The sequence below is a fragment of the Lathamus discolor genome, chromosome 19 (genome assembly GCF_037157495.1).
Source record: "Lathamus discolor isolate bLatDis1 chromosome 19, bLatDis1.hap1, whole genome shotgun sequence".
In the NCBI taxonomy this organism is placed as follows: Eukaryota; Metazoa; Chordata; class Aves; order Psittaciformes; family Psittacidae; genus Lathamus; species Lathamus discolor.
In genome coordinates, this window is record NC_088902.1 from 5,785,635 (window position 1) to 5,813,577 (window position 27,943).

General features: G+C 49.6%; 1 protein-coding gene across 4 annotated transcripts; it reads left to right on the forward strand.

Moving 5' to 3' along the window:
* Positions 1 to 2,206: 2,206 nt before the first annotated feature.
* On the forward strand, positions 2,207 to 27,372 carry C19H6orf89 (chromosome 19 C6orf89 homolog). 4 transcript variants are annotated; one of them, XM_065698331.1, is made up of 8 exons: positions 2,207 to 2,312; positions 5,959 to 6,166; positions 7,739 to 7,904; positions 19,754 to 19,908; positions 20,222 to 20,343; positions 21,644 to 21,770; positions 22,447 to 22,570; positions 22,942 to 27,372. In XM_065698331.1, exons 2-8 carry the CDS (start codon positions 5,978 to 5,980, stop codon positions 23,025 to 23,027), a joined length of 969 nt encoding a protein of 322 aa, XP_065554403.1. In that variant the 5' UTR covers positions 2,207 to 2,312; positions 5,959 to 5,977; the 3' UTR covers positions 23,028 to 27,372. The 4 variants fall into 4 exon arrangements, with proteins under 4 accessions (XP_065554403.1, XP_065554404.1, XP_065554402.1 ...); XM_065698332.1 differs by lacking the exon at positions 2,207 to 2,312 and adding an exon at positions 2,493 to 2,552; XM_065698330.1 differs by lacking the exon at positions 2,207 to 2,312 and adding an exon at positions 2,572 to 3,113.
* Positions 27,373 to 27,943: the final 571 nt, after the last annotated feature.

Sequence of the window (27,943 nt, forward strand, 5' to 3'; positions counted from 1 at the left end):
GCACTGCCAGGGATGGGGCAGCCACAGCTTCTCTGGGCACCCTGTGCCAGCGCCTCAGCACCCTCACAGGGAACAGCTTCTGCCTAAGAGCTCATCTCAGTCTCCCTTGTCTCAACCTAATTCTCCCATTAGATGGCAGCAAATGCAGCAACACCTTCCAACTGCAACACTGCTTCTTCAAAGAAAGAAACAAGGAGCTTTGAAAAGGGCCCAGAAGAGAGATGTGCAAAACAAAAGCTTCCCAGAAGAGCAAACAGAAAGGAACGTCTGTCTAATTCCACTAGAAATTACGGACTGAGTTTGTGCCCAAAGCATAAAACAAGTGTTACTCCACACCAGAGCTTCCCTCCAAACCTGGAAATGGATTTTTCATTGCCAGGTTGAGAGAAATGCCAGGAAGGCGATAAAGGATGTTGGGAAGTATGGCCAGGGCATTGCATTTGAAAGCATCTTTCACCTTTAATAATTCATAATCCTGGTAAACTTTCCTACTCCAGAATCCAATGGACCGCTCCTTTGCAAGCTGTTAAACGCATCCATGAGTGTTTGGAGGAAGATCAAGGGCTGAGATATTAATAGCAAGAGGGAAACACATGTTTGTTTGGACCACAGGAATCCTGGTTTAAAACCGGGCTGTTTCCCTTCGAGCCATTTGTAATTCCTCAAGGCACTCCACAGGAATTAGAGGAGCTGCCCCAGCCAAACCCAGATTGCAGAAGATCTTGGGTACCAGCCCAAGCTCAGCAGGCGTTTGCCACCATCTCACTTTGATGCTTCCACTGAAAGCAGAGAACCTAGACGAGCTCTTGCTAAGTCAGAACAAATCATCGGCCAAAGCTTCCAGTGTCCCAGCCACTGGGTTTTGGGTCTCACCCAACAGCGTCTCCCTGAATTTCACCCCATTCCTCTTGAAAGGCAGGAAAATCGGGATGTGGAGAGCATCGCGCTTCCCGCGCTGGGATGAACGGGGCAGGAAGTTCAAACCTGATCAGAGGAAGCACTTTTTCTCACAGTGTTTAATTCAGCTGCAGAATTCATCACTGCAGGAAGTTGTTGAGGCCAAGAACTTAAACAGGGCTCAAAAGGGACTGGGGAGACACCAGAAAAGCCCCTCACAGCCACAACCGACTGCCGATTGAAAATGCATTTAACTGCAGTAAAGGACTGAAGCCCATATCGGGGGCTGGGTAAGGCTGAGACCCCTCAGTCCTCATTTCTTCCAAGCTTTTCATGTCAGGGGTGGCTTTGGAGACCTCCTCTTGCTCCATCCGCCAGCCCTCCACTCCTGCAAGCCCTTCCCATACATTTTAGGGCTTTCCTATGCTTTTTAGGGGGTTAACACCCTGTGCATGGTCACCACTTGTCAGCGAGCTGTGGGAACGGACACCCATGACCCCATGGGGCTGGGTAAGTGGGGCTGGGGGGGCACTGGCTGGGTCTGTTGGGGAGCACAAATGCAGCTCGGCAGAGCTGGAGGAGGTGAATGGGCCCAATGGGGCTGGTGCAGGGTTTGGGAGCGTGTAAGGGCTGATGGGTGGGTGCTGTGGAGGGATGCCTGGGGGTAGAGGGGTGTCACGGGGCTGTGGATCCGGCTATGAGAGGCATTGGAGGTGCTGGGGGGTCTCAGGGGTGCTGAGGGGGTGTGTCTGAAGGTGCTGATTCGGGTCTGGGGATGCTGAGGACTTAGTTTGGGGGGGTCTGTTGGTAATGGGGGGGTCAGACAGGTAATGGGGGAGTCTCAAGGTGATCATGGGCTCAGGTGGTGCTGGAGGGGGGGTATTTTGGGGCTCCCGGGGAGGCCTCAGGGTGGTCAGGCTGGTGCTGGGGGTTCAGAGATGTGTGTGTGGGGGGGTTCTGATGGTGTTGGGGGTTCAGGCCGAGGCTGGGGGCGTTGTGGGTACCCATGGACCCAGGTGGTTGCTGGACGGGGTGCGTTAGGGTGCTGGGGGCTCGGTGGGTGTTGGGGGGTGTCTGTGGGTAATGGGAGGGGGTCAGGCTGGTGCTGGGGGAGTTAAGGGTGACCTCAGGCTCAGGTAAGTGCTGAGGGGTTCCCGTAGGGATACGGGGCCGGGGGTCCCCGTTTCCTGGGCTTAAACGGGAGCTGGGACTCGCAGGGGCACTCTGGGCTCCGGTAGGTGCTGGGGCGGGGGGGGCGGTTGGAGCCACCGGGGCTGTTCCGGGCGCGGGGGCTCCGGGCCGGGCCGTGGCGGAAGCAGGAAGCGGCGGCCCGGCCCCCGCGTCCCGCCTCCATCGCGGGCGGGAGGAGCCCGGAGCCGGGCGGCGGAGCGGGGCAGCCGCCGGGCGGTGCCGGGGTGAGGCCGGGGGCGGCTGAGGGGGGGTCCGGGGCGGGGGTCCTGGAGCGGTGGGTGCTCGGAGCAGCGGGCAGGGCCGGGCCTCGGCCCCTCCCTGCGGGCCCGGGCCTGGGGGGGGCTCCCGGGCCTCAGCGAGGCCCTCGGCAGGCGCCCGGCGGTGGGGGTGGGCGCTGGGTTTTGGTCCAGTTTATTGACTTTTAAAGCAATAGAATCGTCCCGGCTGGAGCTGCCGCTTGGGAGGTGCCTTTCCGCAGGGTTTGAGGCTGGGACCTGAACCTCCGAGCAGGGCTGAGGGAGGCCGCGCCAGCGATGCTGAAGCAGGGACTGGGTCGTATTTGTGTCGCTGTGTTAGGCTCAGCAGCAGGGCGAGCGCCGTTCCCTTCTAACGACTCCTCCGACAGCGCTTCCCTCTGAATACTCAGCTTCCCAAAGCCTGGCTCGAGCACCCACCACACATCGGGGCCAGGAGCTGGGAACCCTTCAGGCTGAGAGCTGCTGCTGCTTATGTCTGTGGAGAGCTGCTTGTTCCTCCCAGGGTGGTGGAGTCCATAAGGGAATACAATAGCATATGGGTGCCCTCGTTTAAAAGGCCTGGCTCTGAGGGGCTGCTGTTTGCAAGGGATAAGGCTGGCTCAGTGTGTGTTCGTGGTGGTGAAGAGGGTACAGTAGTCTGTTGTTATTATTTTGTCAGCTGTATTGTGGCGATAGGAAGGGAAATAATAGGTTGTTATCTGGTTTTTAAGGCCTCATCTGTTCTCAAAACAACGTGGGAGCGTGATGCCTGATTTCCTAGCTGAAGATGTGGGTTACTTTTGAGTTTTGTCAAGGGGCTGTGTTGGGTTTTTGGCGTCTGTGACTTGCAGGGCTTGAATACAAAGGTGTTGCTCAGGGTTGAATACAAACGTAGAGGTGGGAGAGCTGGGATGTATCTCAGCATTTCATCACCATAGGATGTTTCTGCTGTTCGGAAAGGGGGAAATCACCGTGTTTGGCACCATTTCTGTATGGGACGATTGTTTTAAGAGCAGGCAGACCTTGCATGCCTGGAAGCTTGTGAAATCTGCTGGAATTCCACACGGGAGAGCTTCACAGGCGAAAGCTTTGGCACACGGCAGCCAGAGGAAGCTAGATAACCCCTCAGACCAATTAGCACACCAGCTGCAGTGTCAAGGCAACTAGAGTCATCGCAAAAGCTGGGGGGAAGAAGATGCTTGATATCCTGCAGATGTGCTGGCCCCTGCTTGTTGTGTGAATCACGGCATTACATGAACACAGGAGAAAAGCAGTGCATTGTTTTGCAGAGTCAAGTGCACGCCAGGTGCTTTACAGACAAGAAGAAAAGGTCTCTGCCTCAGAGAACTTAGGATCCAGCCTGCTTTGGGGCAGCTTTGGTAGCCCATGGAGCTGCTCAGGTGGGAAGATCTGGGACAAATATTTGTGTGGAACGCAAGGAATGTCGGTAGCTCATTAACCTGGCAAAGCAGTGCAGCATGTTCTCCTTGCCTGCTTGGGGTTAGGTTTTAATTTGGCATTTTACTCTTCTGGCCTTTCTAAGGCTGTGGCTAGAAATCCGACACTAATGTTAATGTAACATCTGACGCGAACGGCTTGAGTTGGGTGCTCAGGCAGCTGCTGGCCGAACCAATGGGTTATTTTTCCGGCACATAATTTTTCTCATCTGATTCACCATGGGATCATATAAACAAACGTGCAGAAGCAGAACAGGGAGGTGATCCGAGGGGCGTTTGGGGGAGAAGAGCAGTTGCTGAAACTGGTAGCCCTGTTGAAAAGTGGGTTTGGTTTTTAATGATAGTACCTAGCATTGCGCGAAAAAAGGTATTAAAAATGCCATTGTTTGAGTTCTGACTTGTAGGAACCCATAGTTTAGGGGGGAAGCTGCCCTCCAGTTTTTTAAAGGCAAATAGTATTTCAAGTTTGGTTGCCAAACGAGAATCTGAGTTCTTGATATATATACATACATACATTTATGGCTGGCTTGTGCTGTGGGAGCAGTCAGAGCGAGTTACAGCACAGCAAATTGAAGTTTAGTTAGCATGTTATGCAGCACTTGTCAGCTTGTTCTCAAGTGAGCCAAATGCTCTGCTGTGAGGTGTGTGCAGAGCAGACCCATGCAGATAGTTATACAGTTCCCATGGTGCAGTAACAGGCTTCACCGAGCAAGTTGGTGATTGGGTGAAGCTGCACAATGTATTCATGAGCTGGCTCCTGGTGTGAGGTAGTATTTAGAGTAAAAGGGGGACAGGGGCCTGATTTCCATTTTCAGCAGTGAGCTGGGTGTATGAATCATGTATATCATCAGATATAAGGAAGAAGTTATTCCCTGTGAGGGTGCTGAGGCGCTGGCACAGGGTGCCCAGAGAAGCTGTGGCTGCCCCATCCCTGGCAGTGCTCAAGGCCAGGTTGGACACAGGGGCTTGGAGCAAGCTGCTCCAGTGGAAGGGGTCCCTGCCCGTGGCAGGGATTGGAGCTGGAGGAGCTTTAAGGTCCCTGCCAGCACAAACCAGTCTGGGATTCTATGCTGCTTGTGTTTTTACATGCTGGTCCTCAGCCTGAGCTTTGAGGGCCTTGCTAAACTCTGCTCCCCAGAAAGTTTCTGTTGTCCCAGTTTGATCAGGTTCAGATTTTCCCAGCTCAGAAACAAGAGGCAGAACAAGACCTCACAGATGCTCCTTTCCCCAGCAGTGTTTTTCCAAGGCAAAATGTCTCTCTAACAATGGGATTCTCATGTTGGTGGCTATTAGCTTGTCCAGCAGTTTCTTTGCATCGTTTTTTCAGCCCATCTGCTGTTCTCGGTGCCACGAGGCTCTGCCTTTGTGGCAGATGAGGAGGGGAGTGGTAAAGGAACTAATTTCTTTTTTTGGCATCTTAATATTGATTGCTCATAGATGTGTTCCTACAAGCTTCATGGTGGGAAATAACTTGCTGTCAAATGCCGTTTTGTCTCTATCTTGGTTTCACAATGCAATTCCTGCTGCATTTCTGCATGTGAACAGCCTGCAGGCAAACTCAGAGCAACCCAAGAGCTTTTGCTGCCTGCAGAGCATGCTGCTATCATGTTACCGTTACTCAATAATCAGTTGGCTTGGACATAAGGTTGCAAAAACAGAGACATTTTAAATTGTTGAACTTTGACCCATACATATTGTTTATTTCCCTCTCCTGGTCCTATTGCTGACAGGGGATTTAATGAAAACAAATCTATGTTAAACTAAGCAGCTAACATTGCGCTGCAGGAGAGCTTAGCTTGGCTGCTGTGTGTGACGATCAGCTTTGTACTGCTGCCTTTTGTACTTGGTGAGCAATCACTTTATAGGATGGATTCACTTGGAATAGATGAATAACTGGAGTTTCATTGATTTCTGGGAAGCTTTGTTCATTTACATAAGCTGCGAATCTCAGGCAGTTCTCTTGTCAGGAAATTTCATGGCTTCTTTAGGTCCCTAGGAGATACAGGACCAGCAAAGATTGTTGGGACTGCAGCTAAATGGTGTGCCTTTAGCTGTGAAGAGGTTTTGCCTTCCTCTTGCTTAGGCATTGGGATGTTCCTGTGATTTCTCTGCACATGCTGGTGCTGAGCTGTGCAGCTGGAGTGGGTTTTCTGTTAACGTACTGGATCTCTCCACAGGGATTTTTCATCGGAGGCCATGGAGCTTTTGTCCAACGAGCTCAGCATTTATGACAAGCTCTCAGAGACAATTGATCTAGTGAGGCAGACTGGCCACCAGTGTGGCATGTCAGAAAAAGCCATTGAGAAATTCATCAGGCAGCTCTTGGAAAGGAATGAACCCCAAAGAGGACCTCCGCGGTATCCTGTGTTAGTGGCTCTCTACAAGGTAAGATGGAGATTGGCTCTTCATTAGGGACTGTAGCAGTACGACAAGGGGTGATGGGTTTAAACTGAAAAATGGGAAGTTCAGGTTAGATACAAGGCACAAGTTTTTCCCTGAGAGGGTGGTGAGGCGCTAGCACAGCCCAGAGAAGTGGTAAATGCTCCATTCCTGGCAGTGTTCAAGGCAGGTTGGACAGAACCTTGGGTGACATGGTCTAGTGTGAGGTGCTCATGGCAGGGGGGGTTGGAACTCGATGATCTTGAAGTCCTTTCCTACTTAAACCATTCTATGATTCCATGTCTTTTGTGCATGCACAGACCGTTTAAGGGTTGGAGTTCTCCTTTTGCACCTGAGCCTTTCACTTCCCATTGCATTTTCTTGATGAATTTTCCCAAGTTCTTAATTTAAAAAGCTGTGAAGCGTAGCTTCCTGCATCCCTTGAGCTGGTTTGAAAACAGAAGGCAGCTGACTGAGCGTTGAAATTGCTCATGTGCGCTGAAAATTTAACATGTCAACACCTTCCTCTCCTGAAATTATTAAACAATGAGACTTGCATTGATCCTTCAGGCAAAGATTCTCAGTGTCAGCACCCTCAGAGGAAGTGTGAGGAAGGAAGGAAGGAAATTCAGGGTTGAATGATGAAAAGATACAGATTCTGTTTCTGACCCTGTCATAAGCTTCTACCTGTCTATTCTCCTCCTAGTCTATAAAATAAACCTGTTGCCATGATGCTCAATGCTAGAAAAATGTTTTGAGACCCTTAACTAAAAGATGCTGTGAAAAGCTCTGCAAAGTGGGTGAAAGGATGCTGCTGTTGGCTAGGTTTGAGCTGTTTGCTGCAAGGATGACAACCTTCCCACTGGTGTAATATCCAGTAATATTTTAGTGTTGCATTTAAACCTACTTGATGGTTTCTATTCCGAAAAAAAAATCAAGCTTTCTTCCTCACATCCTATAGAAGGCTGTAAAATAAGGCAGGAAACTGATAATTTGAACTTTCAGCTTCTGTTCTTGTTTTTGTTGTAGGTTCACTTTGACTTTGGCTGGGAGGGCGGGGGGGAAGAAATGTGTCATGTCATCTCTTTAAGGCTTATTTGGGATTCTGATATGGAGGAGGGAGTGGTGCCAACTCTGCCAAAGTGGTTTGAGGCTTGATGAATGTTTGCACAAAGCCTTGAAAACCTTGTGCAAAGAGGGGTGGCAGCAGTGCAGAGGGATGGCAGTAGTGCCAGCTTTGATCTGAGCAAGTTGGAGGAATGGGAACTGTTTGTAGATAATCCTCCTTGCTCTGGTGCTGGATTACTTACAGTGCTAAAATCCATGAACACAGTTGCGTAGCTGGGGTTTGAAGGCTGCTTAATTTTGTCCTTGGACAGCCCTACCAATAAAACAAGAGTGACAACTCTGTGTACATAAATAGCACTGCAGTTGAATGAGGAGCCACAGCAAAAATTGGAGTGTTCATCTTATGGTGCACAACCACAACCCGTTGATAGCAGCCAGAGGTGTGTCCTGTTCTGAAGACACATCTGCTGGCTGCACTGTGATAAATTCTGTGCCTGTTTTCTCTCTTAGGGCCTGCTCACCCTCGGACTGGTGTTGCTGACTGTTTACTTTGTGATCCAGCCATACAGCCCGCTGCCTCCTGAAGCTCCGCTGTCCAGAGCCCATGCCTGGGGCTCCCTGATTGGTCACATCCGGCTGCTCTCTCTGCCTATTGCTAAGAAGTACATGCTTGAGAGTAAGGAAATGATTTCTCTGCTCTAACATAAGACTTGCAAGAAATACCAAGTGAAATATCAGCTATGCAAATCTTTCGAGTGTCTCCCTGAGCACCAAATAACAAATGTGTTACTGGCATGGCACCATGGTTTTCTCTCTTCCTACCACTGTACTTAAAAATAGTAATCTGAATTCTAGCTAGGGCTCTTTTCCTTCCATTCACTGAGGTATATTTGATCTCTACCTTCATAATTTTGTTCTTGCACATTCCCTTTTCCCTGTTTGTTTTTTTACCTCAGGGTTTTTTCTTCCACAAGAGTTCCCCTTCCTCTAAAAATCTCTGCAGTTCTGAGAATCTGAGATAGTTATGCTGGGTAAATGTCACCCTTTCTATTTCTTTTTCTAAGTGAGCAAACAAAACCAGTTTATCAACCAGATCTTGATATCTGTGAGCAAAGGGTAGAAACCTCAGCATGTGACCTGGGTTTAAGGAAAAATAGTTTTTGCCAAGTGGAGTATTGGGAAAGGACTGTGGGCTTGAGAGCCACAGTGTTTATAGCAGTTAATGTAGGATTAAGGGTAATGTGTGTGAGGAAGGGAGATAAGCAGCTCCCTATTGAGGTGGACACATCATGGGACAGGAACATAATAGATTTTCCTAGACTGGTGTAACAGAAATGGAAAAGTTTTGAGTTTTTCTTGTTCTCAGTTAATCATTTCCACTGACTTAGGCTGGCAAAGGGGTGTGAGCATGGGCTCAGCCTCTCTGATAAAACACAAAGACTGTCAGTAATGATAAAGCTGTGAATTATTTTGGGCAGAGATGTGGCACAACGTTGATCGTCTCTCAGCTCACTGTAAAAACAAACTCCTGTTTCCATGCCCTCCATGGGTTTATATTTAGCTTGGGCAGCTCATTGTGTTAGAGTTGTCTGGGCTGGCTCTGACCTTTCTGCTGGAGCTAAAAAGGGCTCCCTGAAGTGCCGGCACTGTTCTGTGCTTTCTCTTGTGTCTCCCTGTCTTCCGCTGACGTGGGGGATTGCTGTTGATTCGGGTTGTAGGGGTGGGATGGGGTATCCCCATTGTTCCTCTCCTTCCTTATGCACTGGCATCTCTCACGGGGAAGGAAAAAACAGAGGCAAGGAGATGGCTGATGATAGCCACTTGACATTACTAGCCTGCTTATTTACTCCATGTCAGCACTGACACAAGTGAACACCCCTCCACTTCTGTATGGGGAAGCAAATCAATGGGCACTTTAATGCTTGTATTTGTTCAGTGAAATTTTGTGGAGAAAGCAGACAGGTTCTTCCTTCAGATGCTGCAGGGCCCCCTTGGATGGGGAGAGCCCAGGGAGGTTCCTTGGGACAGCAGGATGGATGGAGAGGAAGGATGCAAGGTTGTTTGAATGTATATAAAATCCCTCATGCCTCCATGAGTCCTGGAACTCTTCAGAAGTGATGCACAAGAGGGTGGGCAGCAAGCCAGCCCTGGGGAAAGGAGGGGACAAGGCAGTTCCCAGTCTGTTTTTCCGACAGTGTTGGGTTGTAGTGGAAGACGCAGCATGTCCCAGTTAACAGATTTGCTTGGGATGGCTGGGGTGACTTTGGTCCTGCCTCAGCAAAAGGAACTGGGCTAGTCCCTGGCTATGGGAATGGGAGAGTGCAGCACCCAGCCTGAACCTTGGCTGGGTTCCTGTGGGAATCCCTCATGTGCTGGCTTCTTGCAGGCAGCTGCGGCCACCAGGGCTGTCCCAGTGTCCGGCTGTCCCAGCAGCGCTGGTGTCAGCTTCACAGCTTGCATCCGGCAGGGATCTGGAAGAGGGAGCTTCATGTCATGTGGCTGAGTGGTCTTCCAAGCTCTCTTTCAACCCTGCCTTGTGCATGATGAAATATTTTGCCCTTAATTTTGGCTCTTTCTGCTGAAGGGAAGGCGTAAAGCTACATCTTGTCATCCTGTTTGTTAATGTGAGCATAAGGCTGGGAAGGTACCAGGGGCTGAACCAGACCTCAATAGTCACAATCACAGGCAGGGATCACCAGACAACCCTTTCTTCATGGGAATCTCCAGAAGCAGAGGTAGACACTGGAAAGCCTGTTAGCCCCTTAACTACAGAGGATCCAGCCTTGTTAGAAAGCATGGGCACAGCCTTCAGCCCCAGATCAGTCCCAGAAACAAAGGTGTCAGAGGACAGGTTCTCCTGCACAGGAGAAGGCACTGTGCAAGAGACTGAGCAGCAGAGAAAACTGCTAAGAAAGGACTCGCTGTACAGACTCCTCTTCCTTTCTCTATGTAGATCCTGGGAGATGAAGATTTTGAGGGGGCTGAGGATGAAACTTGGAGCTTTCTGTGCTTGGGCACCAGTTCAAATCCAGCTTGAGCTGTTCTTGTTGAAAGCCACCTGGTAGCAGTTTGAAGGCTGCCTTGGCCCACTGGCAGTGCTGGCAGACATCCCTGGCCACTCAGCTTGGTGTGGACAGAGCCCAGCCATAGTGTGTGGGCACATGGGTGGTCCAGTTCATTTCCTTCAAGTGCCTGAGCAGGCAGGGGCAGTGGCCTGGGGCTGTGCTGTCCCTCCTGAGCCTGCTCAGGCTTGGAGCAGCTTTCCTGTCTTCCAGGACTGCAGGATGGAGCTGGTTCCCCTGGTAGGTGTGGGCTGAGCAGCCAGGTTTGTGTTGCAGAACAAGGGGAGCTCGAATACCTGATTTCCTCCAGGAGGCAAAGCTCCATGTTAGAGTGATGGTAAGGCTTTGGGAAGAGCAGGGGTGCAGGATACTGCTGCCCTCTCCCTCCAGCTCAGGGTGATCTGCCTTCACTCTCACCTTCACCCTCATCCCTTCCACCCCAAGAGCCGTGCTGTGGATGACAACGGCTGTCTGTCTGTCGGTGGCTGTGGGTGGATCTTTGAGCAGCTGAGGTGAGAGTGCTTTGTGGACACTGCTCCTCTTGTGTTAAGTTTGTAGGATTAGGTCCAAAGTAAATTTCCTTTTTGCCTGTCTGTTTGCTCTGTTGTTTGCTGCTTTCTCCCCCGGATCAATTCCCATGTTAAAACTAATGTTCCTGCCCTTTGTTTCTTCAAAGCTGACTCTTGGACCCTTGGGTTTGGAGTTCGTGCCTCTCTTTCAGCTGTTTTCCCAGGACTAGGAATCGAGGTCCCTTTGGCTGGGGAAGAGTTTTTGTGGAAATGTGGTTTTCATTTGCTCTTCCTGAGCTTATGTTTGCGCAGAGCTTGTGAGAGCCCCAGTGCTGGGTCCCACTGCCTGCTCTGGGCTGGGGAAGCGCCTCTTGCCACTACAGCATGCAGGGTGAGCCGGGTGGATCAGTGCTTCACATACACTCAGGGATGTGATGGGTTTGCAGATCTCAGGGCTTTACTTGCTGGGAGGAACACTGGATTTTGGGTGGCCATGTGAGTTAACTCAAGGCTTTCTAGGGCTGTTAGAAGGAGAAAGTAGGCCTATGTAAGCTATAACCTTTGCTCTGACACAAGCTGACAAATCATAGAGTGATGAGGGTTGGAATGGAAAGGACTTTTAAGATTGGTGATCCTGCCCCTCTACTCTGCTCTCGTGAGACCCCACTTGCAGCACTGTGTGCAGTTCTGGTGTCCCAACATAAGAAGGACATGGAGCTGTTGGAGCAAGTCCAGAGGAGGCCATGAGGATGATCAGGGGCTGGAGCATCTCCTGTATGGGGCCAGGATGAAAACATTGGGGCTGTTCAGCCTGGAGAAGCTGCATGGAGACCTCAGAGCAGCTTCCAGTGTCTGAAGGGGGCTACAAGGATGCTGGAGAGGGAGAAGATCATGTTAGATTTAAGGAAGAAGTTCTTTATTGGGAGGGTGGTGGGGCCCTGGAACAGGCTGCCCAAAGAAGTGGTAAATGCTTCATCCATGGCAGTGCTCAAGGCCAGTTTGGACAGAGCTTTGGGCGACACGGTCTAGTGCGAGGCATCCCTGCCCATGGCATTCCCTCTGTGTTTCAGTTCTCAGGTGGAAAGTAGGGGTACAACTACTTCCCTCTCCCCTGAAGCATTGGGAAGAAATATAATGAGGTCCTGAAGTCTGTAGTAATCGGAGCCAAATGAAAAGGGATTTTCTCTGTTTAGTAACAGACATTTTAAAACCACAGTGGTGGTCACTCTTTCTGTTCTCCAGAGGTTCTTCACTTCACAGCTCTGGGACATGCTTCTAGCTTTCTCAATATATAAACCTGAGTTTCGGTGTCAGCTGCTTGATGGCTGTTCCCTGCCAGCCACGCAGAGCAGTGGCATTTATGAGCAGACCCTGAAGTTGCTCTCACGTTAGCTTGTGTGTCTGCCTGTGATAAGTTCACTCCATGCAGCTCAGCGGAGCAGGTCATGGGTGGTGAGCAGGCGTTCGTCCAACAACATGACAGTCTCCACATGTATTGGTAGAGGGGTTTGTAATGACCTTGAAGAAAATCCAACTTTTTTTCTAATAATGAGCCCTGATCCTGACCACATACACAACACTGTCCAAAATCAACTGGATCAGTAGCTGCTCAGCACACCTCAAATCGGACACAAGCTCACGTGTATCTCAGTGTTGTGCAAGTTCCCCCCAGCTTGGAGAAGATTCCTTGTACTAAATACCCCTTTTTGCCTAGATCAGTAGGGCTAAAACCATGTTTATGGGGTTTATACATCATCTATTTTGGAGTAAGGAACTGTGGAGGAGCAGTGTTAAAGCAACACCTTGTGAATGGTCTGTGACTGTCACATCAGGGGCCTGGTAGGTGTGAGAGCTGTTTGTTGGGGACAGGTCACAGAAGGCTGGGTTACAGGGAGAGGACAGCAGCCTCTGCCTCTTGGCTGGCCACCTTCAGTTCAGCTGCAGGCTTGCCTTGGCCCCTGGCCAGGTCTTGTCTTCTTTCTGATCTTAACCCCTTGCAGGCAGCCACGTTTCTCTCTGCTTCTCACGCTCCTCCCCTCTTGCTGCAGCCCTGCAGTATTTATCCTTGGTGCAGCTCTGTGCAGAAAGGGAGCAGCCAGTGTGCCTGCCTTCCCCAAGGGTGGGCTTTCTGCTGCTTGAGCCCAGTGAGACCTGAGCCCCCAGGGATTCAGCTGGGCTTTCCCTGTGGGTTTTGCAGCCCATGCTGCATCTGAGCTGCTGGGTTCGGTGATGCATGAGCTCAAGGAACACAGGCCTGCCTGAGCAAAAGGGTTGCACAGCAAGGTGGCTTGGGGGGTTAAGCAGGATCTGATTCCTAACTGCTTGCTACCTTCAGCAAACCTTCTCCCCTTGCTCACAAAGGATCTTACTGTTTGTTTCTTCTTAAGCAAAGTCAGGCTGGTTCGCTCTTGTGTTCGTGTATATTCTCATGCACCTACCGCAGTGGCTGGAGCATTTTGAAGTGGATGTGAGCGTTGGGTGTGAGTGTGATGTGGGCTCAGCACTGCACAGGGCTTGCATATTGCCCACAGCTGCCAGTTTATCTGTTCTTTTTTATGAGTGTCTAAATAACGCCTTTATAATACATCCTGAAAGGGACCGACAAACATGTGTTGGCTTGTCCAAAGGGGAAAAACCAGGCTGACTTTGCAGGGCAGGGTGGTGCCAAGCTGGTTTCATATACTGCTTTGGCCTCTGTTCAACCAGTGGACTGTTTATTTGGATTTGCTGACAGTAAACTAACTGCAAATCATTGTGGTAATGTGGAACACGAAGAACTCTTCCTTTTGCTTCTATATTTTGATGCTCTCAGAATTTCTTGGTTCCTCATCTATGGAGCAGGTGGGTTTGCTTTCCTGGAAAGAGAGCGTGCCATCCATGGCCTGTTGCAGGGGCATTCAGCAGCCCAGCAGAGCCCTCTCTGCACTAGTGACACAGACACATCCAGACTGAAGCCACCATCAGGCAAGTGGCAGCGAGTGGGAGGGATTTGTTTCAGCAGCGTGCTGTTCCCCTGAGCCACACTGCTCATGCAGACGCTGCCAGCACAGCACAAGCTGGCTTCCAGGGCAGTAACCAGAAGTGCAGGCTGGAGTGGACTTTGGAGGCTTTCCTAACAGCTTGGTCCCTGCCCTCTAGATTGGTAGGTGCAGATTTCTCCTGGAAATAATGCTCTTTCACCCCAGAGGACTGCATTCCTCTTGGGCTGGGCCGGGCAGACTTGATTTCACAATGTTTCGTTGGATCAAAATCACTTTTGTGCTTTGCTAGAGGTTGACTAATCCTCCTTTGGTTGTTTGAGCAGCCGTTACCCATTAGTGAAATGAATGAGCAGCTCTTCGAGCTGTTGACTTTTTACCCAGAACAAAAACAAAGGTTTCTTGGTGGGTTTATTTGTAGCTGTTATTTTGTTGCTGGCTGTTCCTAAAAATGCACTGAACCAAGCTGGGAGATGCTTTCTTCTGTCATAACTGTATTAAATATACTCAGAGCTGCAAAGGAGTTCAATACGAGAAAGAAGCGAGGAACTTGTGCTGAACAGGGACCATCTTTGTAGTGTATATTTAAAACCCCCACTGTGATGCATTCCTTGATCAGGACTTCCATGCTGTAATTAATAATCATTCCTTATGATTCCTGTCTGACTTGCTCAGGAACCCATCGTTGAGCCTGCCTTTGACATGACGTTATAAATGATTAAATTAGTTTTTAGCCCAGTGACAGATTTCAGCAAAATGGAGCTTGGGAAACATTGGGTTTGCAGCAAAGTGCTCCAAATGACTCCTGAACTGTGCCACACAGTAACTACAGCTCTTCATATCTGCGTAAAGTGAGAATGACGAGATCTTCCCACATTATAGATTGTGATCATGAATTCATGTCTAAATTGCTTTATCTTTCCATAAAATCTCGGAAAGGGGGCATGGTGATAAGCATATAGTGTATCCTGCTGCAATGGAATAGGACAAGTAATAAGCTATTTACTTAAGGAGTATAGTATCTCTAAGTGTGCAATGGTCCCAGGGTGGCAAGTGGCTACTTGTATGTCAGGAGCTGGTACAACCTGGCCTTGAATAGTCTGGGTATCAAAGCAGTAACAGTGGGTTATGGGCTGCAATTTCACTTCAAGGTTAAGGGCTAGACCTTGCAAGTTCCTGTCCTTGAAAGAATGGAAAACAGCTGTAAATTCAGCATCTGCAAGGTAGATCTGTCCACCTGGAGGGAGAGCTGCAGCCCTTCTGTGCTCACAGTAGTTGGACATCAGAGCATCTTGTGGGCCCTTCATCACAGGCTGTTTTGTGTTGGAAGGGACCTTAAAGCTCATCCAGTTCCAGCCCCTGCCACGGGCAGGGACCCCTTCCACTGGAGCAGCTTGCTCCAAGCCCCTGTGTCCAACCTGGCCTTGAGCACTGCCAGGGATGGGGCAGCCACAGCTTCTCTGGGCACCCTGTGCCAGCACCTCAGCACCCTCACAGGGAACAGCTTCTGCCTAAGAGCTCATCTCAGTCTCCCCTCTGGCAGGTTCAAGCCATTCCCTTTGGCCTGTCCCTACAGGCCCTTGTCCAAAGCCCCTCTCCAGGTTTCCTGCAGCCCCTTTAGGCACTGGAGCTGCTCTAAGGTCTCCCTATAATGATCCTTCTCGAGGCTGACCCAGCCCAGCTCTCTCAGCCTGAGCAGTGCTGCTGCAGCCCTTGCAGCACCTGCATGGCTTCCTCTGGACTCACTCCAAGAGCTCCATGTCCCTCTTATGTTGGGGGCTAGCACATAGTCACGAGGTTTTGGCACCATAAACGAGTTGCTGAGCCCACCCCCATCCTGAGCTTACCTTTGAATTGGCCAGTGTAGAGCTGGTCATGCTTCCTGAGAGCCCTGAGGTTTTCCTGCTGTCCTACCTTGATTACAAGTATTTTTCTACTTCTTGATGGTACAATTGATTTTGTGGGGGACAGTCCAGAAGTGTTGTGGGTGTTAATGGAACAGCCAGGCTTGCACAATGAACCTGTAAGAACGGACAAAGAAATGTCTTGTGAATACCCAATGTGCAGTCCAGACTTTTTTGAGAGCCGTGAGTTCATCCTGGGCTTGCTGAAGTTGGATACTCCTAGCACTGGTCCCTAGTGAAGTATAAGGTGGGAACTGGGGAATAACTTTGTCCTAGGAAAGAGGAATTAGGCATTTGGAACCAAATTTTGCAGGTTGTGGAACTGCTTAATGTATCAGGCAGCCCTTTGGGGAGCTTTCTTCTAGTTATCATGGGTGATGGTAGCGACAACAACAGGTAAGGACAGAACTGGGAGACTGTGAAGTTCTGGGGGAGTGTCCCTTCCCCTGGAGCAGACACTCCTGTGCAGACATAGCTGTCACTTGCCTTCATCCTCGGGCTTCCTGCTTCTTCAGCCTTGCAGTCCTGAGTGCTGGGAAGCAAACCAGCTCTGTGGGCAGCCAGCAGCTGCCTCAGCACCTGCAGTTCTACGTGCAGGACACTGATTTCAACACTTCATTAGGGTCAGGAGCAGCCTTTGGCTCTGTGCATCCTGCAGGAGCAAAGGGTTCCCCTTCAAAGCAAAAGCTTTGAACCTGCTGCAGAGGCAGACTGATATTTCACCCTCTGTATGGTCTCTGAAGAGACCAGAGCAGCCTCGGATCTATGTGGGCAAGTTTCCATGGGGTTTATTGCTTTGCTGCAGTGGGCAGAAGCAGGGCCAGATCTTCTCAGTAACCTCTTAGCTTCCAATCTGATCATCCACACCCAGCATCTCTGGGGTTGTGCTCACACACCCCTCTCGTTCTGGGGACAGCCAAAAACTTGGGAAATCCTCTGTGAAAATGGCCAAGAAGGGAGGAGTACTCCTTTAAAACTGATTGTAAGTTGAGAATTATTATTTTTCTGCATAGTGGGAAATACAGCCATAAACTTCTAGCATGAATCATAGATGTGTGCTAAGGAATTCTTTTATCTCTTCATCTGTGTTGCGTTAGCAGCTGGAAGTCCCCAGCACTACCTCTGCTAGGAGCTCTCCCGACACAGGGGAGAAGACGGCTCTTCTGGAGAGATAATAAAGCATAAAAGCAACTATTAGGTAGGTCTGACTGATGGGGAATTGAGGTTCCCCTCAAAAGGGGGTGAGAAAGCACAAGCAGGGAGGAGAGGTGAGTTGGGACTGGCCTGCGCTTGTGTTGCGTGATGGATAGTTGTATGTGTCAATCCTACAGCTGCTTTCCTGCACTCAGCTCCATAGGGATGGTTGCACACACCCAGCACTTCAGTGGTTGAGTGTGAGTGGATGGGCCCGTGGTGTGACGCTTGCACTGGGATGCAGAATGCATCTTTTCAGTCTCCAAGCAGACTGTGTGTGCCGACAGACAGTGCTTGGCTTAACCCGGAACAATCCCCCAGGGTGTCTGGGCAGGGTGATAATGTAGAAGGAATGCAGGGAGGGTAATGGAGAGAGAATCAGCATCCTCGATGCACTCGTGCTGTGGTCCTCAGTGTGCAGCTGAGTGCCCTCTCCTCTCCCCAGTCTCTTCTCCCTCCCAGCATGGGCAGGGCAGCCGCTTCTCGCTGCCCGTACTTGTTATGCCAGTCACACACATGCTGGTGCACAGACTAACACCCTCAGCAATCAATCTAAAAGATTAATTACCAACAAAAAAAAGAGATCCCACAACCCCACTTGCAGCATTTGAAATGCGTCTCAACTGTGTTCTGCTTGGGTTATTCATGGGGCAAAGAAATCACCTCCTGAATCAAGCAATTGAGAATGCAAATATCCCAGCCTGGCTCAAAAGAGGAATCAAGCTCTGTACTGTCAAGCTGATTTGCATCCCTGTACGTGGGGTCCTGCTCTGAGCCCAGGGAGAAAATTTAGGGACAACTGTGCTTAATGCTCTGGGATGGGGTTTCTTAAGTTTTGCCCAGAGAGAAATTACAGTATTGCTGCTGCCGGTGTAACAGACCATAAGATAAGTTTTCTTGTTCTCTTCATGGCAACTGCCCTTCCTCTGGTGGGATCTTTCAGCCTTTTGTTTCCTGTCCCTGACCAGCTGTTTTTTGTGAGTCGAGTTGTTTTGTTGTTGTAAAATTGAAGCTTTTTACAGGCAGGGGAACAAAGATGTTCTTTTTTCTCTTGTGAGCAGGGAGGGAAAGTAGGTTGGAGCAGGTTCTCATGGGAGTGGGACTTCTGCTTCCAATAAGGATTTTACACTTTCTTTTGCCTTTTTACCCTATTCCCTGAAAAGCAGTGTAGACGTGTCTTCCAGAAAGATTAGGAATTACATCCTGATCCCTTTCAGTCCATATCCCAGCAGTGGGGTGGGAAATGCAGCATTTGGGAGTAGATTGGAAATAGAAAGAAAAAAGCAAAATGAATCCCAATCTGCTCCTTGTTGTTATGTCTCAATGAACCTAAATCCTCTGTAATGTTCCTTGTTGTCTGTTGCGGATGTCAGAGGGAGGAGTGAAACAAAAGCTTTCCTGTTAAGTGCTGTTCATCAATTATGACCCATGCACAGAAGCGTGAGCATGGCTGGAAACCACGATGGCAGTAACAGGCTGTGCAGGGTCTTTTTCCCTCTGAAGCCCACTGTGCATCCTCATTTCTCCAACTTCATTTTTCAGACAGGCTTCACTGTCTTTTCTTTGCCCCCTTTCCCATCCACTCTGTTTCTGAGTGGGTGGCCTGCAGCAATGGCCAGGAGACATGAGCTGGTTTCTCATGAGCTGTTTTGACATGTGCTGGCACCATACAGGACAGATGGGCCTGTTTTGAGGACAGATCTTTGGATGTTCCATGTGAGATGTGTCCCAGGCCTTGGGTTTTTCCTGACCCACCCTGACAATCCCACTTGGGTGGGTTTGCTGCCACTGCTTGAGTTAAACCTAGAATCATAGAATCACAGAATGGTTTGGGTTGGAAGGGATCTTAAGATCATGCAGTTCCAACCCCCTCTCATGGGCAGGGACACCTAACATCTCCCCATTGGATTAAAGCTGCAGAACCAGGGCTATCACTGACATGAAATTAGAGCCACAACGTTTTAGTGTGGCAGCTGCTCCTAGGGATCCTTTAGCATAGAAACACATGGGGAATTTAGCATCATCAGCTCTTGTCCTGTTCGTTCAGCGCTGCAACATGTGGCTTCTGTTAATGGTTGCTTACTAGTTTGTGCTGGGAGGGCTGTTAGGTTGGAAGAGGGAGGGAGGATAGAGGCATCAAGTTAAGGTTTCACATAAAAACTGGCTATTTGAAGATGTAACATGAGTTATAGGCTATTCAGCCCATTGTGGTGTAACAACGATTTCTGGGATTGAAAATGGATATAGCTGTGGTTCAGAGGTTCCTCATGACGGGACTTTTCTTCCCATTTCATCTTCAAGTCAATGTGAATGGAAAGAGCAGCAGCACATCCTGGTGAGATCCTGCATTCCCTGGTTTCTTTTGCACATCAGAAACCGGGCAAGCTTTGCCCAGGACAGAGAAGTTAACACAGAAGTAAAGGGGGCTGATTTCAGGGTTCATGGCACCAGTGCTAACCCTGTGAGAGTTACTCTTTTCAACCAGGGTCTTTAATTTTGTCTTCTGAATGTTTCCTTGATCACGGGTGTGGATTCCTCTTGTGCCTGTGGACTTGTTTCATTTGAATGGCACTATATGTGATGGTTGCCACTCTTCTGTTGATAATGAAGGGATAGCTTAGCCTGTGTGTACAGAGAAGTGGCATTTCCATAAAGCTTCTCCCAGCCCGGAGCCATATCTCCAGCATCTTCAACCTGTGCTGGAAACATCCTGTGATGAGTTCCCTGCCTGGTGAAACTTGCTTTCTTTGAGTAACTTACAGCCATTAGAAGCTATAAGAAATCTCAGTGTTTCATGTTAGGGATACTGAGTTTATCATCAAGTCTCTCCATTTCATTTTTGGTCTTATTAACCACGTTTCTCTTGTTTCATTCCCAGAATGCCAGGACTGGTGGGCAGCAGGTTGCAGGCAGAACACTTCTACGCTTCCTGCAAACTGCACAGTCTGTTCTGCTGTGAAAAGCTTTCAGATAGTGACAGACTTTGGAGAACTATCAGAAAAGCTCCAGAGGCCTCAGCCTTTTCTAATCAAGGTAATGCAGGGCTTTGTAAGGCTGGATGATTAGTCCAAACTCACTAGCTAAAGACCCCTGGCCAATATTTTCAACTACAAACTGCTGATTGAGGTATAACATGCATCTAAGACAACATTTAGCCCCAGTTGAAAGATGTCAGGGGGGTGAGGAGCTCTCTGCATCCTTAGCAAGTTGTTCCTCTGCCTAATTACTGTGGTTGGAAACAGCAGTCTAGATGGCTGTCCCTCTTGGATGTTCTTTGGCAGGATGGAAATGGGAGCAGGGGGAACATCAGGTGCACAGCTTTTATCTTTGGTTTGTGTCATTTAAGACAGGGCAGCATCTCTCCTATGAAGAACTCAAACATTTTCAGTCTCAGGATCCAAAACTGGCAGAGGTTATAATAGAAGAAAACTCAGCTGAATTGTGGAGCTGCCCATTTTTCTTTCCCTGGTGAGTTAAAGACAAAACATATGATAGATGATGCACATCCTTTCTGCAGAGGTGTCCAGCCTCTTTGCCTTGGTTGGACTTGATGATGTTAAAGGTCTTTTCCAGCATAGTTGATTCTGTGATTCTATATGAACAACGAGGAGCTTGTGAGCTGCACTTTAACTTTCACACTGAGCAGGGGAACAGCAGTGGGTTATGGGCTCTGCTTGCTAGCACTGATGTAATCCAAGGAGAAGGCTTTACACTAAAATTGGAGTGTTGTGGCTGGGACTTCATGTATTGTTCCCTTTGCAAGACAAAAATATCCCAGTAACTGCTTGGTCGTGTTCTTCAGGCCATACATTAATCATCTGGGCTGTGGTCTGATCACCTGAGGCAACTGGTTTACATCTCTAATCCCCTCTGTCTGCTCAGTGGAAATCCTCCACCATTAGTGTTGTCTGAGAAGGGATACCATGACTTCTGCAAGACACTGAGGAGTAGCAGAAAGCAATTTGTGTTTGGTCCCGTGCAGGAAAAATGGCCAACCCTAATCCTGAGCTGCTGTTACCTAACAGCTTTTTGCTGAAGCCTTTAGTGTGGCTCCAAGCCATGTGAACAATTCAGAGCTCTTTAAGGTTACAGAGCAACCCAGCAACGTCTTTTCGTGTGGAGAAGGTGAGGAGAATGTGAGGAGGTGCCTCCTGGTGTGGAGCGGGAGCTTCACAGGAGCCAGCAGCAGCTCCTGGTATGTTTGTATGAGCAGAGGAGCATGGTTCAAGCAGACCTGGAGAAGGGCATGGTGGAGCCTGTGCTTTAGATGGGATCTTCTTGCTGCACTTCTTGTCCGCAGCACTGATAGACAAATGATCAGGGTACAGGAGTGTTAATCATGCCACTAGACTGAGCGGTAAAAATAACGATCCCCACCCTGCCTTTTCCAGTTACGCTCCCTGGCCTAGAGAATAGACTTGTATTCCCCCTCCTTGCCATATAGTTTCAGTTATGGTTGTGTCCAGTACCACCTCTGTATCTTTGAATTAACGGATATGATTGATGACTCAGATCATTTTAAGGGAAGAAGGGGGGAAGTTAACTTTAGGCATCCGTCATGATCTTTGTTCCCTGTTTACATGGTCCTGCTACAGAGGGAGGTAAGACGGAGCACAGGTTTAGAAGCTGGGAAGTGAAATTTGCTCCTAGCTCCTGGGGCTGGGCTGCCATGCTGTTTATCAAGCAGGAGTATTTGTGAAGTAGAAAATAATCTTTTAAACACATTATCATTGCATGATATTTCTTTAACATGGGTTGTTTTGTTTAGGAACAAATCTGTGAATAAAACTCGGATTCTTCAGGAATTTTTCCCCCCTTCCTCTTTGCTGCCCTTCCCCAAGGCAGTGTCCCTGGAGAGCTGCTTCCTCATCCGCCATCCAGATTTGGGGAATAAGGTGAGAAGAAATTCATCCCAGAGACATTATCTCTTGACTGTTAGTTACTGTCCTTCAGAAGCTCCAAGTCTCTGGGGGATTTGCAGAATGTTTTCAGCTGATGCAATCCTGGCAAGAAGGGTTTAGGGGTTAGAGTTCTGTCCATCTCTGGGTAATGCGGCATCTCGAGGTTGCTGTGCCACCCAGAAGCTGTCTGGCTTTGTGCAGGTCGTACACCAGGCCCATCTCCCTCTGCAGTTAGAGATGCCCAAGTGGTGTCCAAGTTCTGTTCACTTTCTGGGTGAGGGGATAGTCTTTTTGTGCACAGTTGGACAGAATTCATTGAAGAGTCGCATTGTAGGAGCTGTTTGGGGCAGTGAGTTTCACCGTTCTGAGATATACCTGCCATTGAGGTGTTTCACTGAACGTAGTGACACTTCAGGCTTCCAGACTGATCTCCTCCTGGTTTCTTGTGGGTTTTGTGGGTGCAGAGAGCCTGTATTGCCTTGGGCAGAGATGGGAGGAGGAACCTTGCATGCAATGAGCTCAGGTATGACCTACTGGTAACTGGGAGGAGCAGCAAAGCTGTGGTTTGTGCTGTGTCACCTTGCTGCAGGGCAGAGACTTGCCCCTTTTTTGGTCAGACAGAGCCAAGAGAAGCTGGCAAAGCTGTTGAAATGTTCTCCTTTCATCCTAGAGCTACAGTTTGCACAGCCTCTTTGCTGTTGGAAGTGGACAGCTCACCCTGACTGTCGTACCTCTGGACAAGTGCAGAGAACACTGTGAGATGTTCAAAGTGGAGCTGGAAGCTGGAGATTTGGGTGAGTACTGGTGTTATAGTATGCAGGGTCTGGAAGATCCCTTGGTGTCAGAAGACTGCTTCCAGCTGGGTCTTTGCTGTGTGACACCTGAGAAGGTGGTGTGTTCCATTACCACCTCCAAACTGGTGTGTACCTGCTTGTGCCAGTACAGAGATCATCCTGGACTGGGATACATGTGATGTTCAGTGTGAAAAGTGAGCAGGGTGGGCTGCACGAGACACGGTGCTCTGCTGGGTATCACAAACCCAGTGTGTCACAGAGGGCAGTGTCTTTCCAAAGAGCTTCTGCATATCTGCATCACCTGATGGGAAGTGGAGCAGTCATTAAGAATAGATTCATCTAATACAGCCTCTTCATTGCCTCTCCCAAAGGTTATGCCAGTGCAGATTACTGGATGATGAGCTTCATGGCCAAAGGGACAGAGCCAGCAGTGATTTGTGATGGAGCTGCTAGCTAAGGACATGGGTGGGAGAACAGAGCTGTTTCCAGGACAAGAAGACTTTCAGCTTTGAAGCCAAGGCAACGTCTTGCAAGAGAATAGAGCTGGGGCAGGCAGCTTTGCCACCCTGCATGTTTACAAAGTTGAAAAAGGACTGTTTTCCTGACCCTTGAGGTAATTCTTTGCCTTTCCCCAAATGTATTTTGGGAGAAGCTCAAGCTATTTATGACCTTCCCTGCCTGTCAGGTAAGCCCTGGGTTTGCAGCAAAGGGATTTCTCAGGATGAGATTCACTTTGTGTCCTTTGTGGACTATGGCACTTCTGAAACTTCCTGGGGAGTTTGGGAGTGGAGGGGGTGTGTAACACTTGTGTGTACATTCCTCCTGAGGAGGAAGCTTTGAGCCTGTCTTGTCAGGCCAGCTCTATAAAGGGAATGAATTGATGTGTTCCAACTTCACCCTATCTCCATCACATTTGCAGCTGTGTGCCTCAGTGGTGTGCCCCATAAAGCCCATTTCTGCTCCATGCTCCAGGGTTGAGATGACCCTTGCAGCCTAAGGGCAGAGACCCTCAGCATCGTTCTTGTACCAAAATAATCTGTTCAGGCCTCTTCTTTGTGTCTTGTGATCCCTCTCCTGCGGTTCTCCGAGTAAGTCAAATTGTAACTGTGCTTTTTCTTTCCCCACCTCCTTTCCTGCAAACATACCAAGGCAAGTTTTGTGCTGGTGGTGCTGAGGGCCTCGTAATTCTGGATGGAGACGGGGTTGGGGACAGAGCAGCTCTGTACAAGTTCCATCTCCTGATTCTGCACTTCAGGCACCAGGGCTGCTCCACTGATTCCTCCTTGCTTTGGGAGGTGCTGCCTGTGTCCCCAGCCCAGGGTACCTACAGGAGCACCTGAAAACTTCCTTGTCCCTGGTACTTTTTTGCATCGCCTCCATCCAGACCTGGAACTCTGTCTTCAGAGTGAACGTTGGTTTTTCCTGAGTCCTTTCCAAGCTGCCTTCACTTGCTTCCTGTTGCTTGAGCACTGCTCAGCAATGCCCTGAGAGAGGCTCAGTTTCAGTGTTTGCAGGCTGTGGATGCTGAGGGCTCTTCCAAGTCTGATCCTTTGGGTCTGATCCTGTTGTGGAAGATCATTTACAGATGTGTCAGGGCTGAACTCACAGGCTAGGGCTGGGGTTCAGGACATATTCTCACACTTGTTAATATGGAATTGGGAGGGGTTTTGTTTGAAAGTGAGTTAACTCTGTTCTCAGGAGCGAGAACCTTTTCCTCTGTAAATATTTTAGGTACATGTGAGATGACAGATTGGAAAACTGTCTGCCCAGCCTTTGTTTTTGAGTGAGACCAGGAGAATGGGAGCAAACATTGTGCTGATCCCAGTAAACTCTGACAAATGCTGCCAAGTGGGATGACCACGTCTGGCTCCTGTAGGAGGATAAGGCAGAGGACAGTTCCTGCTCCAAAGAATTTAGTCTGAGGCCTTGACACTACAAACATTTCTATGCATAAGCCTTGGTTTTCTCCTGTAAACAAATGCAAACAGCCCCAGGACCTGTGTCAGTCTGGATGCATGGCCCTCAACACTGCACCAACACACAGCAGGTCTGGTAGAACCTAAGGGGGAGAGTGTGACTGAGTCAGGACAGGAAAGGACTGATCTAATTTGTGACAAAATATTAAAGGGAATTGGATTAATAAGACTGCCATCAGTATAATTAATGCTTGGGGGGTGTTTTCCATTTGTGACACTACGTGCAATCTTGTACGTGCCAAGACACACACACCCCTCCTCCTCTCCCTCCTCTTAAAGCCTGGGTCTTAGTTAATGGAAATTTGGGGGTTTGGTGATGGCAGAATTAGGGCCTCGTTAGTGACTGTTGCTATTTACACTCTGGCAGCTTCTCAAGTCAAATTCAAAGGCTGATGAGGTGACTTCACCTCTCACTGGGGTTGTACCTGAGCTGTTTGGTTAGAGATGTGTATGGGGAAAACCTGCTGGGCCTATGATCGTGGAGGCTGTGGGTGCTTTGGTGGTGCTGCCACTTCCAAGTGTCCTTGAATGTAACTTGTAAAAGCTGCACAGACAATTCTCAAAGTGTCTGTGAAATGCCTGTGCTTTGTGAGTCCCACTCACAGAGTGGCTGCCTGGATCCTTTGGGAAGAAGCAGAGAAAACGGATCTATTGGTACTTGCTGTTTAGACAGGGGGAAAAGGGGAGGACTCCAGGGCAGGTTTGTGCCTATTTAAGTGCTCTCAAGTCTTGCTTCTCCCCTCCTCAGAGTTGCAGCTGGTTGGACAGAAGGTGGTGAATCTGGCCTGTTTGCAGATCAGCTTTCCAAGTGCACTTTATGGTCTCCGCATAAGTTTCCAGCTCTGTGTCTAGGCGATACATTGCATACGTCCCAGCCGTGCTCCCTTTGGAGTTTACATCATTTGTTTTCAAACTTCCAGTATATTTTCTATTCCTCTTCCAAAAGCTGTAAGGAATTAGCTGCTAAACTGAAACAGGAGGGCAGTTCTCCTGCTGATAAAGAGCCGATCCTGGCCCTGATCACTGTTGAGCCCCAGTCTGTAGCATGCCTTCTAGAGCAGCTCCTGTCTTCAGCTGCCAGAGGAGCAGCACGGGCGAGGATGGAAAACTCAGATGTGAGGCCAAAGTGGCAAGACTGAGGTGGCCAGAAGGAGGTTTTGACCCCTTGGCCATCCAAGCAAGCAAGTCTTCATTGTCCTCCTCACCCAGGGCTCCAGCTTCCCTTTGCAAGGGCTACAGGAAGGAGGCTGTGGCTTCCCTAGAGAGCCCGGCAGCTCCCAGTGAGCTGCTGAGGCTGAGCTGGGGGAGATGTGGCTGTTTGCTCAGCTACTGAGGCATCAATCGGATGAGTCACTGGGGGTGTGCGTCCCATGTGCTCTCCCTCAGCTCCAAACTCCCTTTGGCACTTGTGTGTATCCAAGTGTCCGTGCTGGTTTGGACAATCCCCGCTCCCCACCCTGGCCAGCTCAGGGGGGTGCCAATCAATGCATGCAGTTTACCTTATTTAAAGCCTATTTGTGTGCTTCAGAGCTCTACCCATGAGCTGGGGCATGGGCTCTGTTCACTCAGAGGCTGCAAAGCTGCTCTGGAATCACAGAGACCGGTACTACCCGAGAGCCCGGTGGGCAGAGGTGAGGGGGGGATCATCCCTCTACTTGTCAGGGTACAAAGACAGGCTGTCACCCGGCAGCAGGGCTGAGGCTCCTGGCTTACAGCTGTCTCCATAAGCAGGGTCATTGCCTGTTGCTCTCAGCCAGTCCTGAACTCAGGGTAACTGAAAGGAGGAAGGAGGGGTGTTATTTCCTTCAGCACCAGGGAATCAGCATCCCTGTGGGAGCCAGGCTGCCAGCTCCTCTTGATTCTCTTTTTTCTCCCCTTTAGTTCTCCCCTCCCCACTGGCATTGCACACACAAGTTCCTCCAGGGCAGCTCTCCAGGTCCCAGCCCCAAACTCCCTGTGCAGTGCTCTGGAGAATGGGTTTCCTGGGAGCCCTGTCGCTTCTCCCGCTCCACACTCTGGCAGAGGCTGGTTCTACTGGACTGGATCAGAGCCCCCTGCTCTCGTGGCTGCCCTCCCAGCAGGTCCCACACACAGCATGGGACACCCTGAGCACGAGGAGGTGGGGAGCAGAGCACCTCATCACTGGAGGTGAGCCCTGTGAACAGCACCAGCCCAGGCAGGGGACGCTCTTGCCTCTAAACCCGTGTTCACGTTGGGAATGCTGCTCCAGGAGGGAATTTTGCAGATCCCAGGCTCTGTGATCCGAGTTTAGCCCCGTGGCTCCCAGGAGAACCGGATACGTTCTGTAGTGAGGCCATTGTGGTGGGTGCACAACGAGCTTTGGCTTCCCACAAACCAAACTCTCACCTCTTGCTAAATTTCCTAGGTAGAACTCTGCTTTCTCCTCTTCAGGAAGCTCCTTCTTGCACAGGATTTACTGTCCTGCTGAGTTAAACACGGGAGATGCTGGACTTCCCCTTTGCTCTCGAGATGCAAGCACATGGCAAGTGATTACTTTTGGTGTTATCTCTTTGTCCTCAAGGAGAGGAGCTGTGTTAGAAGGGCTCAGGGGTGCTGGAAAGTCGAGCTGGACATGCATAAAGACTGTTTTGATGCTGAACACTATAAATTCCATGGTGGATTAAAAGAAAAAAGGATGTAAATATGCACTTAATGCAGAATTTTATGGATGGTCCTAATTTAATATATTGCAACCTTTGTAAATACTTGGGAAAAGCCTGTAAAGTGTGTAAATAAATGAGATTTGTATGGAAGAAGAATAAAAACAGTTTTTACTTTTTGCAATTAAATCCAAGTGTTAATGCAGCTTTTCCCCTTTCCTGATTCATTTTCATGTTGCATGTCAGTCACTGGGGGGTATTTAACCGGCTTAGGGCACTTTTCCTGGGTGGAAGTGTCATTTTAAGTGAAAAGTTGGAACATTTTCATTTGGAAATGTCCAAAGGAACACTTTGGGGAATGTTCTGTCAGTTTTGGGCTGGTTGGTGCCACAGCTCTGCCTGTCCTCCCTTCCAGTAACAATTTCTGTCCTCCCTTCACAGTCTGTAGAACCCCAGCCTGGTTTGGGTGGGAAGGGATCTCAAAGCTCCTTCAGCTCCAACCCCTGCCACGGGCAGGGACCCCTTCCACTGGAGCAGCTTGCTCCAAGCCCCTGTGTCCAACCTGGCCTTGAGCACTGCCAGGGATGGGGCAGCCACAGCTTCTCTGGGCACCCTGGGCCAGCGCCTCAGCACCCTCACAGGGAACGGCTTCTGCCTAAGAGCTCATCTCAGTCTCCCCTCGGGCAGGTTAAAGCCATTCCCCTTGGCCTGTCCCTACAGGCCCTTGTCCCAAGCCCCTCTCCAGGTTCCCTGCAGCCCCTTCAGGCACTGGAGCT

Excerpts from the sequence above, each read along its gene's own strand:
- C19H6orf89 (XM_065698329.1), top strand. Across the intron at positions 7,905-19,753 it reads TAAGAAGTACATGCTTGAGA|AATGCCAGGACTGGTGGGCA; the intron begins GTAAGGAAATGA and ends TTTCATTCCCAG. Across the intron at positions 21,771-22,446 it reads ATCCAGATTTGGGGAATAAG|AGCTACAGTTTGCACAGCCT; the intron begins GTGAGAAGAAAT and ends CTTTCATCCTAG.